This window comes from Rhea pennata, chromosome 10 (genome assembly GCF_028389875.1).
Source record: "Rhea pennata isolate bPtePen1 chromosome 10, bPtePen1.pri, whole genome shotgun sequence".
Classification (NCBI taxonomy): domain Eukaryota; kingdom Metazoa; phylum Chordata; class Aves; order Rheiformes; family Rheidae; genus Rhea; species Rhea pennata.
Window position 1 is genome coordinate 11,954,484 of NC_084672.1, and position 20,821 is coordinate 11,975,304.

The following is a 20,821-nucleotide window of genomic DNA, read 5'->3' on the forward strand; positions in this document are numbered from 1 at the left end:
TGATATTGCTGATTGTACAGCTCCCATCCTGTGGGAATTCTGCCTTCTCTAACAATCTACATTGGAAGAAGTTTCCCTATCTTGATCTGCGATTGTCACTCTTCCTTTTCTGAAGCATAGATACATCTTTGATGACAGCCTATTCACGAGTCAAAAAAAGCATTTTCATGCAGCGCAAATGCAAACCCTAGCAACCCACTCTTATATTCTGAAGTGTACATATCCTAAGAAGAAAATTAACAGAAATCTATTTTATTTTTGGACTAATGCTTTCCTTGCTTAACGCTGAAATATTTTTTAAATTGTATTGACTTTTAATCCTTCCTGTACCAGAAGCTTTATAATTTAAAATGTTATACTTGTCATACCGGAACCAGGTCTTCAATTATTTTACTACTGTACGTATCTACTGTCTCTTGCAGAATCACTCCTGCTTTGGAAAATGACTAAGAAAAAAAAGTAGGCTGGCATTTAGAAGTAGCTTTCAGACATTTTAAACAAACAATCTAAGGAGTAGTAAGTCCTTTTTCAGGTATTTTGGCAGAAACTCAGGAGGAAGCTGCACTGATGCTACTTCAGTTGCAATGCTTATGTTGAAAATTGAGTTTTCTTGAGTAGGGCTGTAAAGTATTATTTCCTCTACAGATGCTAAAAGAACGTCATAAATGAGTCATTGGGTAATTAGACTTGATATGTACTGCAGCAGCTTCCCAGCCTCCAAGGAGCTGGTCCATAGCCAGAGAAGCAGCTGCTTTGGGATCTCAAGGGGGCAGGCACAATCCCCTGTAAATACTCAGCTCATTTCCCTCTACTTGCCTGAAAGGGAGCTGCCAAGAGCTTTTTCCTTGCTGGTAGATGAAAGCAGGCTCCAGTGTTCCAGGTGTAAGCACACCTGGCTTAAAAATTGTTTCATCTGGGTTTTGCACTATGCCATGTGCTCTGCTTCTCTCATTTTTGTTTTCTTGTAGTACCGTTTGCCTTCTCCACAGCTTCACCAGTAACGTCCAGTTTGCAACCTGTGCATCTGCTGCTTACAGTCACTCTGAGCTTCTCATGCAGCGCTGTATGTGAAATACCCCCAAACACTTTGCACGGCCACTCTTCTCCTGTCCTATTCAAATACATGGTCCCCCAAAGCACGTTTCTTCTTTAACCTCTAGGAAAAATCTGGGCATCAAGTTGCAAAGTCACAAGAAGGACCTCATCTGAAGGCCTGTTCATTTTCTTTCTGCCTTAAAACAAACTTCCTTTTTATCTCCCCATTCTAAATCCAGTTCCTAGTTTCTCTCCATCCTCCCCCTTATTTAATTATAATAACCAGTCCTTTAAATTCAGATAGATTTTTTGAAAAAATACTTTTAAGGAAGCATTTTCATAGTTAAGATGACTCTCTATGTTCGAATCTATTACTCTTTCTTTTTTTACAGATTTCACACGTTCCTTTTTCAAAACCCACTCTAAGAACAAGTCTGACACAAAATTAAATGGATGCACTATTTCTCCTGAAAGTAAAGCCTCAAGACCTTTCCTGAGTTTACCAGAAGGTGGTGCACTAGTCCTAGCTATAGTAAGAACTGAATCCTGAGTATAGCTACTTCCTCGTATGTCATGGGAATACATTTTGTCTCAAAGTTTAAAAAAGTCTTAATAATAACTAAAATAAGGATTTTTTTTCCTTAAAATTTTTTTTAAGGGTAATACACGGGATTTAATTTTATCATGTATATAATAAGGAACAGAGCAAATCTAGCAATGATTTTTAGGATTTAGGATCCTTCTTAAAGATATATAAAGATATAGCCATGCAATACAAAGATGAAATGTCTCCCTTGAGTTCTAATTATGCAATAAAAAATTCTATGATGGAAATCAATTGTGTCTATGAGTAACTGAAAGGCAATTGAAAAGTATATTCATTAATGTAAACAGCATCATTCATTGTGCAAGCCATTAGATCCTGTGAAAATAGATGTTGTTTCTCTGTGGTGTTGTATTCATGTTTCCAGAACAGTACATGCTTACATGTGAAACATCCTCACCTGTCTTCCTTTTTTGTGAAAGATGTGATAATATTTTGCATCAAAAATACATATTTAGGGAAGAAATTTTGCTTCCAGTTAGGCAGATAAAGTGACAAATACATAACACCACTGGGTTTACACTGCAGTTGCTAGTAAATGTTGTCTTTTGGTCTGGTTGACCAGACACCATTTAGGGAAAATACAGATGACAGCTGAACAGCTCAGAACCGCAACTTCCTTCCAGTAAAGTCTTCTTTCATTTCTTCAAGCTGTTAAGCAATCCTTTATTTTCTAAGCTTCTGCAAAAGACACACACCTTCATGAGGAAACCGAAGTTGCTCAACCAACTGCAAAGTGCTTTGACGTTTGCTTTAAATATAGCCTAAATGGAACAAATTATGATGGCTGTCAGGTCACCTAGCTGCCTGGGGCAAAGGTCACATTGTATCATAGAAAATTTAAAAGAAAATAACACTTTGCATATCAAAAGTTAAAGGGCAATTTACAGGAAGCTGTAAATGAAGATTCATTCTAGTTGTGCTCTCTTGTGAACAGCCATGCAGGATACCGTGCCTCATCTGATACACTAACTGTCTTTGTAAAGCAGCAATGAAAGCAGAACATCGTTTCTCCTCCTTCAGTATTATTGCAGTTGATGTTTTGCTGGAGGAAGGCTAGAGGATAGAATTTGTCCTTAATTTTGATGTAGCTGATGTCAGAGGTAGAAAGAAGCAGCCTGAGACACACAGAAGAGGAGTACGTAGCAAAATCAGATCTAACTTTTAGCACACCAAATTAACAGATCACAATGGCTGAGTAAGGTTGTTCATTCTGCAGTGATCCATTTTAAGAGTTCATACTGTGTTGATGATACAAGGTGTGTTTGTGTACAAAAGATGGGGTTGGGAAGGAAACAGATAAAGACAGGCCATGTGGGTATTCCAGGTAGCAACTAGAAAACATTAGACTCCACTACACCAGCATGCAGCCAACTGTGGAACATACTAACATCCCTGACCAAATCATGCTAGTCACAAAGGAAGTCTATGCCAATTTTGTTCAGCGATTGCAGCATTGGTTGATCCATTATGTAGTCCAGCTAGGATGTCTGATAACTGGTTTCACAACCATTTTTCACTTAAGTAAGGTATGTCTTCCCCACCTATCCCATACCACACACATCATTACTGATGCTAACAAAGAAAAAAGAATTAGAGTGGTCCCCCCGACCACCTTCTTTGCTGGGCTGCTATTCATCCTGGTATCTGTTTGATGAAGCAGAAAAAAAAAAGTTCAGAAGTTCAGCTTCTGATTTTTATACCCTGATTACAAACTACTTCAACACATATTCATCTCTATCTACAGTAATAATGTTGTGCTTTAGTATTCCTTATTGAAGAATGTATATGATGTCATTGGTACTGTGAAACAGACAACTGAAGATTTTAAAAGAGCAGGTAGAAAGGTCAAGTACTTTGATTCTTTATTGAATGAATCCACTAATGACTCGGGCAAAAATTTTGCTGAATTAAAACACTGGCCAACAGAGGTGTGTCTACCTTTGTGCTTCGTGCATATCAAGGAATGATTGCTCTTACCACACACAACTCATCAAACAGAAGCTTCCAAATGTCACCCTGTTTTGTGTATTATGAAGGTTTCTTCCTTGAGTCAATAAACATACAAGAACTTAAGCAGAGACATGACCATTTCTTAAATGTTCTGATCTCTCGTAGGAGAAAGGCACAATATTTTTTAACATACACTGATAAATATGCACCATATGGCTAAGAGTTTGGCAACGAGGCAATGAACAGAACTGCAAGTCATCATAGCTCAAATTTTGTTCTGTATTTCTGCACCTGTGAGTAAGGCAGACACTGCAGTCTTTCAGCCAAATTCTGTCTTCTGACCACAACACACGCTACATCCAAAGCACTTCACAAGTGGAAAAACAAACATAGTAAAAGCAGCATAATGCTATCTTTCACCAGATATACAGCTAAGACCCTAGTCAACTCTTACCTAAGTACTCTAGACATCTACAAAGCTATCCAAATGATTACCAAAGGGCAATCTTTTTTTTTCTTTCTTTCTTTTTTTTTTTTTTGTTAATGTATAATTCAGGTTTGACTAAGTTATAAGAAAAGTCATAGAGCAGAGAAAGATGCATCATTAAACAAAACAACAGCTTGAATATAAAAACAGCTTTCCTTTTGTTTTGATGAAGTGAATCAGTGATTTATTGCAAGTGCATGACTTTGCTTTTCTTTGGCAAACTGATAAGATTTTCCTGTTACTAACACAGCTTAAAATTAATCTAGCTTTTCTGCACTTACTTCCTTGTTCGTGCAGCAGCACCAGCAGCATTATGTCTGGCAAAGAATGGTATTTTTTAGTTATCTACCTACTGCAAATATATTTGCTGATTAAAAAAAAAGAGACATACAAAGACAATCAAAAATGAAAAAGGCTTGCTAGAAAGGAAAGTTTAAATATATTTATTCACACTGAGCTTTTTAAACTTGTGTGGCTTTTCACCCTCTCAGCTAATCTGGCTGCATCTAAGGTTACCCCTATTCGCTCTCTACACATCACAGGAGGAAGTAATCTCTGTTCAAATAAGCCGTATCTGGTAATGTATCATATTGATCCTATGTTAATTTTGTAACTAAAAATCCACATGTTCTAAAACACTAAAATAGAGAGGAATATAAAAACCTCCAGCTTTTCACAAATGTTCTGCTATTAACAACCCAGTGTGATGATAAAGGTTGAAATTTCTTGCTGTCACTTCAAAACATACAGCAATCTTTTCAGAGGATGAAGTTACTTTTGTAAAGCACTCGCACCCACACTCACTAGCAGTCTTCCACTGGCGTGCATGTGGAAACTGATTTCACACGAAATACCATATGAAAGAGCAAAATGATAGAAACTGGCTTGAACACCAAAGCATTCTCAAGAACTGACGCAACTATAAAGTGGGATGATGGGCAGCTCTGCCTTGTGACTGCATCATTTTAACATATGCTTCTTCAGCTTATGACAACTGGATTGCTAGAAACCTTTTGTACTCGTAGTTTATTTTTGGTGCTGTATCCTACTGACTTTTCCTCCTGAATCAGAAGATCCTCAGTTTGCAGCCATCTGGTGTCAACAGCATCTACGCAGAACTCCCTTTCACTCAGTACTGTGATGAAGCCCCAAACTGAAGGGCTATCATTTACCACCCCTGCTTCAATAACCCTTGGGGTAAGAAGTCAGTGTAGTTAGCAGGTGTTTGGCTGAGTGAGGGCTGCTAGGTTTGTACCTATAGACTCAACGTTTTCCAATTTACTCAAAAATAAAAAAAGTACAAAGGAAAAAGCTGTTTCACAGCTGTTGCTTGGGCTGGCACTATCAGGGTTCACAAGACTACAGAAATCCAGATGATTCACAGTGTTCAGAACTCAAATGTTGCTATCCCAAACTTTGGATCACTTCAAGTTTGCAGTTATAGAACACGAACAAGTGATTTTGCCTTTTTCTTGTCAGGAAACAAGCCAGATCAATCAAATTTCACTAAGAAAACAGCTCTTATTTAAACCAAAAGACACTTTGATAGAAGGAACACACAGTCTCCCATATTATTATTAGCAGACATGGCCTTTAGTTGTCTTCAGTCAGGTAATTAAGAAATAGCTTTCAGTGGAATGAAATTTAACATTATTGTGTTCACAGTTTTAAAGAAAAGCTGCAACTGTTTTTATGTGAAAAATCTATTGAAAGAGAAAGCATGCTTTTATGTACGACCTGAATTTCCATTCCATTTTTTTCAATTTTGAAAGACACCTCTTACTGTTAATTATACATACACAGAAAGTCTACAGACTTTACAGACTATGAATCCTTACTATTATCAGTGAGAATTGTTTTTTAAATCATTGCTATCGTGGGTTTCTTCTAATACTGTGAGCATAAACATATCACAAGAGAACAGGGGAGAAAAAGGAACACAAGCATTACAAGTGGGGCCCTTCTGGCTAATTTCTGACTTTAAATCACCAAGTATAATCTGATCTAATAATTTTGCATGTATAACTTCCTACAACATCATACAGGTACAGCGACAGTAGAAATAAAATTAGGCCCACGTAATTTTAATGCATCTGATGCACCTGTTTTGGTGGGCAAGGCAGCAAGACACGGAGGTGTGGCAAGACCAAACCACGTGCCAACAACAGAAAGGAGGAGGGAGTTTCAGTAAAAAATAAGAAAAAGCATAGGAAAGAGGGAAGGCATTTGTTTTAGTAGAAAACAGGGAAGAGGATGTGAAAAGACACAAACTGAATAATATAACGATCGAGTTTAGTCTGTATCGAATGTCTGAAGTTAAAGAGACTGCTTTTGTATTGCTTGATAGCTGATAAAACTACAAGCAAATATTTTACCCGAATTTTAACAGACCAGCACTGGCACTTCCTAGGCTTTATACAAATGAGATCATGGGGACTGATCTTCTACGAGTTTTATCTTAAAAATTTTGCATTATGAAATATTACTTATTCATACACAGTGTTTTCAAGGGACGGTTACCTGCATGCTCAAATCTTGGCCGAGCGTGTGGAGGAGAGGCGCAGGCTTGTGAAGCCGGTGAGGCGGTGCAGCCCGTGCGGACGCCGAGGGACACGGCCAACACCTGACAGCACCTCGCGGCTCCCTGGGGTGGCCGCGCAGCCCAGCCTGCTCCACAGTGGCTGCAAAACACCCACGCACTCGTCAGGACGTGCAGCTGGCCTAGCGGGCAGCCAACACAAACACGTCCTTAAGAGGAAAAACGCACCGTGAACAAGGAAATGTGCAACATACCCCTTAAATGCAGTGGCTATGCCCGTGTCCCGGCACAGCTGTGTGACTCATTGGGCCAAACCCTAAAAGCCTTAATTGAAAATAACAAACACAAAAACCGAGAAAAGTTCTGTGCATAATCCCATTGCTGATGCTCAAGTTTTCTGGCAAATTTTCTAGATTTGCAACATCAGCTAGTATGTGCCCTATATCCTAAAGCCAGGATAAATTATTTCTACGAGATACCACTTGCTCATACAGCTTCATACCAGCTAAAACCCGGCCTTCCCCTAGCGCCTCAATCACGACTTCATCTTGACTTGCCCGCAGACCAACCCGCGCGGCCCCGCGCCCCGGCGGCGGCCCGCCGCTCACCTCGGCCCTGGGAACGCGCCAGTGCCGCAGGGCCGCGGGCCGACTGCGCCCGCCTCCTCGCGGCCGGTGCCGCGGGGCCAGCGCGGCCTTAGCCCGGCTCGCCGTTATGTGCCCCGGGCTCCCTCTGTCCACGGGTGGGAGGGGTTAACGGCCGGGGAGGGGTAGCGGCCCCGGAGAGGGGTAACGGCCGGGGAGTTTAACGGTCTGCGGCGGGTAACGGCCGGGGAGTTTAAGGGTCCGGGGTGGGGGGTAACGGCCGGGGGCGGGTAACGGCCAACGGGGAGGGGGCAAGGACAGACGGCGACAGTGGCGGCGGGAAACGGTCGCCGGGGCTGCGCCGTCGCGGAGGAGGCGGTGGCGGCCTGCGAGGGGCCGGGCTGGGCGCCGGGCACTTGCCGAAGCAGTGAAGGAAGAGCCGAGCCGGAGGCAGCGGCCGCCGCACTCCCTCTGCCTCCGGCATCCTCCTTCCGCGACGCAGCGGGAGCGTCTGGAGGAGCAGGGGCAGTGCCGAAGGCAGCAGGGCGGCAGGGGCCCCCTCGGGCCTGGTACTGACTAGAAAACGCACACTTGTCTTGCAGCAGATGAAATGAAGAGCTTTGAAAGATGGGTGGATTTCTTTGGCAATAGCACTTGTCATAAAGGACCTTTGCTTCCCACTCACAGTGGCTTCATTCGGAATAAATGTTACGGCGTGAGCGACCCCCTTCGCCCCAAGGGCTCCAACCTGCGGGCACCAAATCACGAAAAAGCAGTGGCTGCGGCTCGGAGGAAGTGCCGGGAAGGGCTTCCGCGGAAGGCCGAAGGGCGACCTCCTTCCCGGCTTTCCTGGCTTTCCTGGCGTGGTGTCTCAGCAGATAACAATTTCTGTGTCAGGGAAGCCGCCCTGAGGTGCTGTGGGGCAGGCTCCACGTTTTTCTGTTCAGGATCTCAGAGTGTTTTTCTGGCAGGGCTTTCTTGGAGGCCAGGAAAAAAGCCCCAGCACGAGGAGGACGAAGCCCCAGAGGGAGCACACGGAACGCAGCTAGCTGCGGCAGGGTTCCTGCCTCCAAGGAGCGCTCTGCCCCGGGGATTTGTGCAGTGCGGGGCAAGGTGTTGCGTGCCCCCAGTTCCCTGCGTTGTCTGCAGAGTTGTGGGAAGGCACCAAGCTCCTGTCTTGAGTTTTACATATTCCCATTCACAGTGTTGCCAGGAATCTACACCTAAGAAAGATATTTGAAGATAAGACAGTCACTTTGTTTTTAACAAATACACTACGTAGGAGAAGTTAGAGCAGGTAGCCCTGGAACCTGGTATCAGGCTGAGGTGCAGCACACATGGGGCTGATGGAGCCGCTTTTGCTTGCCCTGTGGCCTGGCTGATCCAGGCTGATCCTTGACCTGGGCGAGGCCCCGTAGGGAAATAGTTCTTTGGACTCGGTGGCTATTTCATCTTTGGACTTTCCTTGAAGGGTGTAATTTCCAGTGATGATTGCTTTATGATGGAAGATAGCGTTCAGCAAACAATCTACCTGTTCTCTACTCAAACCAGCACTTTGAAGGTAAATAATTACTTAGTCCAATTGCAGTTCTTAGAGGAGTCCACTTCCTCACTATTTTTTTTTACTTTCAATTTCAGTTGCACATGGAGATCTTGTTACGTTGTGTGCTCCCTGCATGGCAGGGATGTGCTGTACATCTAGCGCTTTGGACAGTGAATTAAAACTGCACTGAGCTGCATGGCAGTGTTTATTTAATCTGAAAGCTTTATTGGGAATGGTCCAACACCAAATATCAGTGAATCATTCCCATTATTCTTGTTTATTTTCTGCAGCTAGTGCTAGAGACGACACTGCTGCACTAAGCGAGACAGATGACAACTGCAGGGTGAATGATTTCCTTGATTGCCATCAGGCCACTATGTAAGTTACTATTTACTACAGAAACCACACGCGCCAATTAAGGAACTAGATAGCATCTTGCTGTAGGGAAATGGGGGGTAGCATGTATCAGGCAGAAAAATGCTGATATGGACTATCAGACACACACACACACACACACACACACACACAAGCTTTTGAATCCAGCAAACCTTGTATTCGTTGATAAAATGGGTGGTGACAAACTGATAGAAGTACCTAAGAAAAGGCATATAGTATTCACTTATATTTAATAGAATTCCAAGACTTTTACTAGAACTGTACCAGTTTCCAGAGCATGCATAACTAGCTGATAGAATCATTATAAATCAAATTAGTTTTAAAATTCAAATAATATTTTCAAATAAGAACACATTCTTATACAGATCAAGTGTTTTTATGATGATCCTAGTCCACATTTGTATGACTGTATTTTTCTTTTAACAAAAATGAAAAGCCGAAGAACATCTCACCTGTGTAACTTCTAGGTCTGCTTCTTCAATAAGAAGGGGATCCCACACAATGATACCTATTACCTAATATTGGAATGTACAGCAGAAAATACAATCCCTCTTCCTCACACATCTAATAAAAAGTACTTAGATATATTTTGGTGTCAAAGGACTTTACTTCAAAGTTGTATCAGTTCTCTCTTTGTTAAACAGTGTTGGATATTGAATATAAGAAAGTAAAATAAACTAACAACTTATATGTTTACCCCTGTAAGCTAGTGATAATTGCACATTTGTGTTTTGCAGACTAAGCCGTACATTCTTTGTGTCAATACTGTATAATAAATATTTTAACAAACCAAAAAACATCTTCCTTTAATGGAATTGTTTACTTAGTTTCTTAATGGTTTGCCTCAATGAAGGTTCTAGTTTTGGAGATGCAGAGATGAAGACTGCAAAGGGCTGCCCTGGGAGAACTGCAGGAAGATACAGGCTTGCAGCTGACAGATGCATTATGGATCAGTAGTATGTATTTTTTTTTAATCATTCAAGCTTGCTGAATGAGCCAGAGATGTGGCCGAATCTTTCCTTAGGTTATGCAGGAAATCAGAAGAATTGCACTTTCCTATGCCAGTACTGAACACGTCTTTTGAGAGGAGTAAACAAAATGCAGAAGGGGCCTCTGAGGAGCTTCTTTCCACCTCTGATACCACAGCGGCAGCACTCAGGCACTAGCCTGTCAGTAACTCAAAAAAACAGATCGGGCATTCTTACAACATGAAGACCTATTGAAGATTGTACTTTCTTCTGCTGGAGTCTTTTTCTAATGTTATTATTTTGAGAGGTAGCAAAGCAAATTAACAGGACAGTAGTTTACACACTGGAAGATTTGTGCCGTTTCTGACTCTTCCCCTGTTTACGTTACATCAAACTCTGCTTCTGCTTTTTTGCCACTCTTTTTGCTGCTTGTACAAACTGTAAACTTTTCAGAGGCATTCATACAGTGAGCAGGCACAATTACAGCCTGCTTCTGGTTAAGGTTTTTAAGTTTTACTGTAAGAACAAAGATTAGTAATTGAAATAAAGCTACCTGCCAAAGAGAATATAATGTTATTAGGTCTTGGATTTATAGATACTTTACTTTCTGAAAAATGAATTTGGTTTAGGTTCAGAGTATTTTTAATTTTACTCAGAGAGTTTGTGAACTCATAGATGGTTACTGAATGATTGTACCTGTATAAAATACTAGTGCTTACAGCCAAACCCACTGCACAGCTCCTTTAAGGGCAGATACATATGTTTAAAGGTGCATCAGACAGGCTAGAAATGGGAAGAGGCTAAAAGGACACAGATAATTTATTAGGTTTTATCCTCTTCAGACCCTGGCTGTCTTTTACTGATTTGAGAGAGGATAAACATCTTAGTGAAAGGCTGGGAGAGAGTGAGTAAGTGATCAGGAGTTTAACAAGAGTACTCCGAAAACAAGAAAGAAAGGTTTTGAAAGGCTGAAAGAGCTGGCATTTTGTAAAGACCTTATCAGTACGACCACACAACAGGGGAGTCCAAGTGCAAGTGTTAAAGGTTAATCTGGGAAAGTGAGGGGTCAGCTGCCTGCATATTGAGGCTGTATCTCAAAAAGGAGTTCTGTGGATTGGTACCCAGTATCACACGCAGTCATCATACAAAAATGATTGTTTGAAGACAACTGCTTCGTCTAGGTGTTACCATTACTGCTCCATGAAAGCAGATGCAAGTTTGTATACAAAATTTTATTTATCACTTACAAGTTTCTGCTGATTGTTGTAACTGAGGAATTTGTCCATCTGTTTACAAAACTACATCCAACATTCTTGCCCCGTAATTATATTTTTGAGGAACATAATTGTCATTTCAGTTTGTATGTATACACACAAAAAGTAACCTTCCATTCTCCAATAAAACTATTTACAAGTAAGTGTATTAAATGATCAGCCACCTGCAGTGAAAAAAGTGCAACTGTAGATTCTAATGATGCACTTCTAATGGTGATGCTTTTGCTTCTGATATTCAGACAAGCCAGTGAGCATTTTAATTAAACTTGTAATTAATATGAAAGCTAGTGCTGATAATTCCATGGAAAAGTACTAGTCAGGGTGTGTGAAAACTGTGATTGCCAAAAAAAAAAAAAAAAAAAAAAAAAAAAGAGAGAGAGAGAAAGAAAACCAAAACTAGGAATAGAATGACATAGGAGGCAGAGAAGAAAGAGAAGTGAAATTTATTTCAAAAGCCTCTGAATTGTTCATGGAATAAAAAGTCATGGGTTTGTGTAAAAGGACATAGAATTCTTGGCCTCCTACAATTTAGCTCATAAAAATTCAGCAAAATATTACTTTGTTCTCCAAACATCAGAGTTAGAAAGGCAAAATTTAATTTATATACTGCTTAGTGGGTTTATGTTAAACAGAATAGTTCTTGGTGCACCCTACTACAAAGTAATCACTCAATCTCTTATTTTTCCTCTATGTATGACTTTGTTGTAGATGTAAAATTCAGAACCTAACCTCTTGCAATGTATTAAAACATGTAGTTACAAAATATTCTAAAAATAGTATTTGTTACTGTGATTAATAAAGTCAGGTTTAACAGTCCTTCCGATTATTTAAAATTAGAATAATGTATTTCAAATTGAAGAACTCTTCTCTCCTTGCTTTAAGGGAAAAGTTCAAGGTCCTTTGCAAATTTTGTGGTTGGAGCTGGACCATGTCCCAGTGTTTAATCTTATCTATGTCAATGAATCATATCTGAATGGGCTGTAGGACTGTGTATCAGACAACACACAATAGATATGGGTCAGAAGTTTAGAAAAAGAGAGAAGTGCAGACCTGAATCCACTTTTCCTCTCTCTGATATGTATTATATATACACACATACAGGAATTAAGAAAGAATAAATCTAAATGACTTGATCCAAAAATATCTATAATCTCCCGAGTTGAATGGCTGTTCTTGAGCTTTTTTTTTTTTTTTTTTTTTTTTTCCCCTCTTATTAGGAAAGCTTCCATTTACATTGGAAGTACTAAGATGCTGTGAGCATACAGCTCATATACCAGGACTGGTAAGCATGGAAATTCTCCAAAAACTCTTATTTGTGAAACTGAGCTAGGTTGCCATCAGGAGCTGCTGAGCCTTTCAACATTTTAGGACTACACCAGATCAGACCTCTCCAGAGGTTCACTTTTGATGCTCTGGGCTGCTTCCACAAGCTGAGACACCTTTAACCCTCCTTGAGAGCTTAATTTAAGAGTTATATGCAGATTATACGGAAATGTACATAGAGATCAATCTGCCCATGATAGTGTCACTTCATTGTTAAATGGCTACTTAAATTTGAGTAACTGCTGCCAAATTAAAACGAAGATAGATAGTTGCTAAGTACAGAGCGATTATGTTAAATCTGTTCTTCGAAGAGCTGTTTTACATGAACACTTATTTAAAAATGTATTAAGTACAAATATAGCATTTTCTACAAAAAGAAATACAAAATATATATGACTGTATCCATAAAATGTTGTTCAGCTAATCAAGCAGCTGTTATACGTTGTTCACAGGCTAACAGTGAAAAAGTTTATTCACAACTATTTACTGATTACTATGATCTCTCAAAAAGAGCCACAGAGCCCTTCAGAAACATGTATTTGTAATGGTTTCTGGGAGCCAAGATTTATGTAAAATACCTCAGTTCTAAAAAAAGTTTCTAACTTTTTCTACCATTATATAGGAAGCTGGAGAAGAAAGTCTTTATCTGTTGGAGTACAGACCAGGTAAAAACCTACCACTTACAAAAATGGCCAAAAAGCGGCCAAAACACATAATAACAAAAGGGTAATATTTCCTGAAAACTTCCCCTGAAGTCAATGGTATTTAAAGGTACAATGCTTAAAGGTAGGGTCATGGCTAACTGCTACATTGAATTTGTTAGTACATTCCATTACGTTCGGCAACAGAATATAGTCCTTAATTTTTCAAGTGTTAAGGTTTAAATTTAATCTTCCCTTGAAGGCAATATTAAAACTTCCATTAACTTCAAAGGAGTGAGGATTTCAACATGAAAATCATCTAGCTTTTGTGAAAAATGCAAAATGCCTATTAAGATGATCTATACTTGAAGGAACTATTGAAGAGATGATGTTAATTAAATGGATTAGTGAGAAATTAAGCAAAGTTTAGTTTCAATGTAATTTTTTTTTGCTTTCGTTAAACTGGAAAAACAAATTTAACTTAACTTTGAGAAACTTTTCTTTGTATGTACATCAGGTAAATTAGAAGTACTTTCACTGAAATGAATTGTGCCATTCTCACATAAAATGAGTTTAGCAAGCTAAAAATCACTCAGTATTGAAGGTGCTGCTTTTTAGACACATTCCCATACAATAGTCTGCATATTTAGAGATATATTTTGATATAATGTAATAAACCAAAGTAGTTTAGAATATTTTCTCCTACTAAATATTTTTACAGCAAAATAATTTTATTTTACAATATAGAGTATCCAATATGTAAAGAATATTAGTCTTTAGGAAATGCACCTAATTAAACATTTGCAAAGATGAAAGCAAAGGTTATTTCCTTCTCTTTGCAAACTATAGACACATGAAATTCTATAGGTTTTAAAACTAAACAAGAGGTGTGATAGACGATGCGTGTTGACATGTAGTTTCCAGTGAAGTCCCCTTTGGCTGGTTTAATTGCCTTTTAGAGCTGTGTTGCTACCTTGGTGCCCCATTCAACCACTTAATTCAGAAGTGAACTAGAGGACTTTACAGTAAACTAAAAAACTATCCACAGCCAGTACCTGTTTCTATGGATTTAAGCGTGACAGGACCAAAATATGCAACACTCTCCACACCTTTTAAATGGTCACTGACATGGCAGGCTCCAACCAAACAGAACTACAGATATTTCTGATCTCTAGGATCCAGCTGTATGTCCCAGCTGCATCCTAAGTCCGTATCAGGGGAAGACGTGTTTGTTCTTTGCTCTGTCATTTCCTGTATGCTGTGCTCCCCAGGAAGGCAGTTTATGCACACGGGCTATAGGGGAGAGACAGAACACTGCAGTGAGGTCCCTGATCCAGATAACTGAAGATCAGGAGCCTAGGGCACACCTGTGAGCACCTGCAGACCATTTAGACACAGCTGCAACGCTCCTATGCTGGAGGCCCAGTCTTTTCAGCAGCATTACTGGACTGTCAGTGCCACAGCTGTGTAACACGGCTGCCCAACTTCCCTTGTGCTCTGAGCAGCTGAACACACCAGAGCACACTGGGCACACTACACTGCGAATGCTACGGTCACGGCTGTGTTGGATGCCATTCTTCTCTGTGTACCTACGCTTACCTTACATACTTATAAAAATGAGCTGTTCCTACGTGACATCTTTGAAAATTAGACTTAAATTGAAAAATTTTTATTGGATAAGTCTAAACAAACCAGAATGATTATGAAAAAAAAAATGGGGAGATGGAGTTCTGACCAAACCCTTCAGACTACGTGAAAAACAATTTTTAAACTGTCTGACTGCTATCAAGAGCAACCTCCATCTGCTAGCAACACTGAATGACTTTGCAGCCTACTTCCTTCAGAGCATGGTGACTTAGAGAAGCTACTGATTCACAACCAAACAAGAAAACCAAACTCTCTGCAGGCAGAAAAAGAATGTAAGAAATAGGAAGTCCCGCAGCTGCACTACTTAGCTAACTTTCAATTTTATCTTTCTTCAGGTGACTGAAGAACAGACTAGCCTCCCCAGAAAAGATAAGTTGTACTGACCAATACAGGCCTGATTTTGTAGTAGCATTTTAACAGCCTATACTTGATAAAAATTCTTGACATCGGGGTACTATGCCATTGTTACCTTTCTTTTTTCAACACTGAAATTGCTACTCACTTATAGGAACCTGGTCATTCAACTGTCTTGCCTTGGAATTGCAATTTCAAATTGCTCTTTTCTATGGTTGTATATTTTAGATTATTTTCAATAATAATTGAGAATAAATATTAACATGGATAAGAAGTGCTCTAGTTTCTCAGCAAGAGGTTTATTGCCTCAAAGGAGATCCAGAAATCTGTTTGTTCAGATGAAATGGTTAAACTTTAGTGGAATAGACTTCTTTCTTATTTTATATTGTTCCATATTTGCTTTTTTCTTTTTTTTTTTAGTAACTACGATCATGTTATTAAGAAGGGTAAAGGAGACATATCAGCAAGGTTCTAAATGTGAAGCTAATTATCACAACCCAACAAGTTTGCTTTTGATAGTGCTCTGTTATACATCTTCCTTGCAAATTTTGTCTTCTCATAGGTTTCGTATCAAGTATTGGATTTTAGTCCATAATTTCAAACTACTTAGTGATCTGAACCCTGCCTATCACCTTCAGGATGAAGGTCATCAGTAAATTCATTCATTTGGCATAGTTTTCATTCTGTATTTTAAAAGAATAAATCCGACTGTGCCGATCGAATGTTCTCAGGGAAAACCATTCTCAAGAGAACCCAGAGAGCTGTCACCAAAAGTTTTAAAATCTTAAAACAATCTTCTCGTAAAGTGGCACAAGTTTTTGACTTCTCACATTATGTGAAAAACCTTCCCACAAATCTACTGTTTACTGAAGAATAAGAAACAAAACTGAAAATGAAACAAAACGAAACGATTTCCCACCCTACTCCCCCCCTTCCCCTAACAAAGCAAAACATTCCATTACCTTTACTATTACACTTCAGGAGAGGATGAGAGGACCACCAACTTGTGAGTGATGGTAGTCACACTACTCAATATGTTGCTGGGAGACACCACTGAAAAGTGTTTAAATACAAAAATGATGTAAAATTGACTTACACTTATTTTCCTAGTACTGACAGATGCTTTTGTCAAAACATGTTAACAGTATTCACAGACCATACAAGTGATATACTGAAGGACAAACTCATTTAATTCATGTATCAACTCAGAGCACAACATATTTTTTGATCAGTACATTCCAGTAAAAATATGGATATACAGAATAACTTACAGAATGTATTTTAAAATATTTTCCTATTAAAAAAAAAATCAAAATGTTTAAAGAGCAGTGACTTTGGGGATACAGGCTATCCAATCATCTTGTAATGTCACTCCTTAAAAATGAAAGCCAAGAATGCATTCTGAAGTCTAATCGTTCCTCTTACACGTAAATGTTGCTGAGTCATCCTTACTTGTAAAAAGGAGGAGGAAAAAAAAAGCAATAAATATTTATGCTGCATCTGAACAGAAATGCAGGACAAAAATAGTATTTTAACTTTATTGGTCAATATCAAGTAACCTGAGAAAACCGTAAAACCTCTGAAACCAGACTACCTTCAAGTTAGTGAGACAGTGTCACTAATTTAAGTCTTGTCCATGCTGCAGCAGAGTAATCTAAAGTACTTCACTATTACTCACCTAGGTGGACTCCTTAAAATTAAGTTATTCCCATTTTACTTTCTTCTTGCCAGCAAGTAATGAGTTTTCAGTGTCCAGTATAGTAGAAACTATGTAATATATGTGAAACTACTTGGAAGGGAGCACATTAAAAAAAAAAGTCCACAAAAGGGCTTTTTTACAATTGCAGGCATAAATATCTCATTAATTTGTTGGAGGTACACCTATTACATCCCTTCTCTAGCTGACCTTTAGGAAAAGGCACAGATGGTTCGAAAAGAAACGTGTCTTATAGTGGCATTGCTATTTTTAATCTCTGATGACTTTGTGTGAAAGCAGATGCCCTTAACAGCATCTATCTGGAAGTGTTTAAAAGCGTGTTGGTAACTGTGCAGTACGTTTAAACTTGCATGTAAAATATTTAGTACAATAAATTGCCATTATATAGTAAGCTTTAGATAATGCATGTTGTTTAACTGTAACAGTATTTTTAATTTTAAACAGCAACAATATTTAAATACAATAGAAATTTCCATTTCTAACTCTGTTTTAATCACATTGAAGTCTTATGTTCTAATCGTGTGGTCTTAAATATGGTCTTAAATAACATATTGGACTGCTCAGTGAGTTAAGTTAAGCACATTTCTAAGTTCTTTATTATCAGTAGAACTTTATTTCATCTCAAGTTGTTCATCACCTCTAACATAAAAATTAAATGTTTCTTTATACAAGAATATTTTATGACTACATACATTGCCATACGCAGACATCCTTTGTCATCTTACAATGACTATTTGGTCTGTACACAATTATACAATATGCATACAGAACTGAAATATGGTATAAAGATGTAGCAGACCATAAATCTCACTTTAAAAGACCTTTTTAATAATCTCCTTATACTGAATTTAAATGGAATGTTACAAAAAGCTAAATGTTTTATTAAAAATATATAAAATTACAAAATTAATATATTAGTTTGTCAAATAAAATACTATGAAGAGTGTGATTTTTTTTTCCACTGTTTTGTTACCATCTTTATAGTCAACATTTGACATCAAATGCCTACTGAGAATGAGTACCTGAGGCAGATTTTTGGACTATGTGGATGTGGTATGGCAACTTCTAAGGTAACAAAAAAGTCCTTATCCAGAATCCAAAAATGTAGGGAGACCCTAAAAATGTAGCAGAAGCATTTCCGCACACTGATTTCAGTAGTCAAGTTTGTGCAGAAATGATTCCACTAGATTCATAGAGTACCTTTTTGAGGCAACTGAAACTTGTCACTTCGTAAGTTTTTTGACCTTTTCCAGTTCTTCTATAGGCTTCCATTTCTGATGGATTGTTAACAGCTGGAAGAAATACAGAGGAAAATATTAAAGATAGATTAGTAAAATCTCTGTAAGCATTTACTCCACTCTCCATGAAATATTAGAATTTTTTCCTCCTTTATCATATATTAACTTGAGTAGAGTTTTCTAATAGCTTTAGATCTTCCTTTTGAAAGTAAGCAAAAATAAATATCTATGACATATTTAATAATTTGTTGAACAAAATTGCTTGATTTCAAATAAATAACGGTCTGATATTCCCAAATAACTTTGTTTTATGTATCCTAGATGCTCTACCAAATTGAGATTTTTTTTTCCTTTGTGCTGTAGTACACAAAAACATTCTTAGTCAATTCTGAAAATCCTGGCTAAGGAGAGTGTAACCAGCATTGCTGCTACACTCCAAATTTCCATGATCGTCAATGGAATCAAGTAAATGAAAGTCGCAGCGGCTAACACCAATTGGAGGCAAGCCAGAAATTGAAGACCCAACAGGGAGTGATAAAACACCTTAATTACTATCATTAATTAATAACGCAGGGAATATTTTTTTATATATAAAAAAGTAATGAATAAAGCAATTGGTTCCACTTTTAAATAGACGAAAAGGCAGCCTGACCTTTGTCCTATTAATATTTTGTTAATTCTTATACATTTTAGGTGTAATTACATCATTCACTGTACTGGAAACAATACACAGTCTTTGCATTGGTCATATTATTCATATAAATTACCTTCTGAGGCTGGGTGGGATCTATAGCTTCCCAAGGTTCTGGATTGCCAGTTTTGTTAATGCTTTAAGAGAAGATAAACAGGTTGTATGTTTTAAGGTCTGATCTTGCACACATGTTACATATCTGAACATTCTACTGCCAGTAGAGCTAGTCACATAAGTAAGCACAATTTTACATGTCTGGGCAATCATGTTTTAAATTCGGCATAGGAATCAATCATGTTTCTTCACTTGTAGCTCCCAAAGCACCAAACATACCTTTATTGTTTAAGTGTAACATGTTTTCATAAGTGAAGCAAGCTGAAATTCAAAATTGAGTAAAGATTCATATAAAATATACCTGATGATTAAACACCCTTTCCAGCTCCCTTTAAGTAAAAACTCCCAAAAGCTTAATGAATCTTAAGACCTCTTTAGAGGTCTGACCTCTAAATTACTAGCTAAATCATCAAAACATTAACTTATAATAAGTTCATATTATCAAATCCTATTCTTTATATACAGATCAATGACATGATTGCAAAACATCTGAATCTCATCTACTTATTTAAAATTCTTCATGAGAACATTTAAAAGTCACTGTACTGAAAGTAAAAAACAGAAAAACTCACTATTAAAGTCAAAAAACAGATCGGACTATGCTACAAATTAAGTCATTTCTTCAGTGTTTAGACTCTGTGGATACCTCAGTCTTCCCTACCACTCCAGAGCATCTGCAAAGACTATTTTTTGTAAAAAACAAGATGGTCAAATACCTCAGTTGAAAAATAGTAAAAACTTCGAGCAATATGCATTTTGCTTACATCACATCGGTTTTGCTGAGTAGGGAATAGATGGAAACAGAGATAGCCCCCAGTGCCGCAAAAGACACTACTCCAACCAGGGGAATAAGCTGAAAGACAAAAAAGAAAACGGAGAAAATCACTGAAGAACTAGTTCCCCTGGCCAGAGAGGAATGAACAGTGGAAGTGAGAGGCACAGGCAATTAGGGAGCCTGCGAAGCACCAGGTGTTACTCCTCGCACCGCCGCGCTTCCCACGCAGGACACAGGGCAGCCGGCCGCTCTCACAGACTTACTTCTTTTTTCGCTCTCAGCATCTGGAAGAAGCTCATGTTCATCATGGCAGCGGCTGCGGACCTGGAAAAAAACGGTCCTCGGTCACCGGCCGCCCCAGGCCAGGCCGCCGCCGCCCCCACCCCCCCGGGGGACGAGCCCCCGTTACCTGCCGGAGCGGGGACGGGCTGGCAGCGCCGCGGCGGACGTGCTCCGCGCCTTATAAGCGCCCCGAAACGCCTACGGGCGCTGGCGGCGCCGCCGGTCGCGCGGGAGGGGTGGGCCGCCCGCGGCGGGCGCGCGCCACCCGCCGCCCTGCTCCCCTCAGCCCTCAGCGGGCGCCGCAGCCCGGCGCGGCGCGGCGCGGGCGCCCCCTGGCGGCGCGCGCGGGGCCGCCCGCGGGTGAGGCTGCGCACGGCAGGGCGTCGGGGCGCTGCCCGCCCGGGGCCAGCGGGAAGCGGCCGGCCGCTCCCTCACCTTCCGTATGGCTTCGCCACGGCCGCCGTTTCGTGACTGCCTCTTCTCCCACCTCCTTCGGGGTTGTTGTCCTGTCATCACCCCTTTGCCCCAGTGACTCCCTGTTGTTCCCCATTCTCTCTGCAGCTCTTTCCCTCTGTTACTTTGTTCCTCAAACCTCCCTCCTCTGTTCCTCACGGCAGAGGAACCTTTTTGCAGAGCTTGGCAAGGATTATAAAGTG

General features: G+C 39.6%; 1 protein-coding gene across 8 annotated transcripts; it reads right to left on the bottom strand.

Annotated features, from left to right (window-relative positions):
• Positions 1–7,821: 7,821 nt before the first annotated feature.
• On the bottom strand, positions 7,822–20,405 carry C10H15orf48 (chromosome 10 C15orf48 homolog). Of its 8 annotated transcripts, none has more exons than XR_009959438.1 (6): positions 20,147–20,405; positions 19,873–19,961; positions 19,071–19,131; positions 18,266–18,357; positions 16,311–16,401; positions 7,822–8,425 (listed from the first exon to the last, which is right to left on the bottom strand). XR_009959438.1 is itself a non-coding variant. In XM_062583747.1 (5 exons), exons 2-5 carry the CDS (start codon positions 20,189–20,191, stop codon positions 18,289–18,291), a joined length of 264 nt encoding a protein of 87 aa, XP_062439731.1. In that variant the 5' UTR covers positions 20,192–20,207; positions 20,297–20,405; the 3' UTR covers positions 16,518–18,288. The 8 variants fall into 8 exon arrangements, 5 of the variants coding, with proteins under 5 accessions (XP_062439731.1, XP_062439728.1, XP_062439730.1 ...); XR_009959439.1 differs by lacking the exon at positions 7,822–8,425 and adding an exon at positions 9,409–10,318; XR_009959440.1 differs by lacking the exon at positions 7,822–8,425 and adding an exon at positions 14,221–14,640.
• Positions 20,406–20,821: the final 416 nt, after the last annotated feature.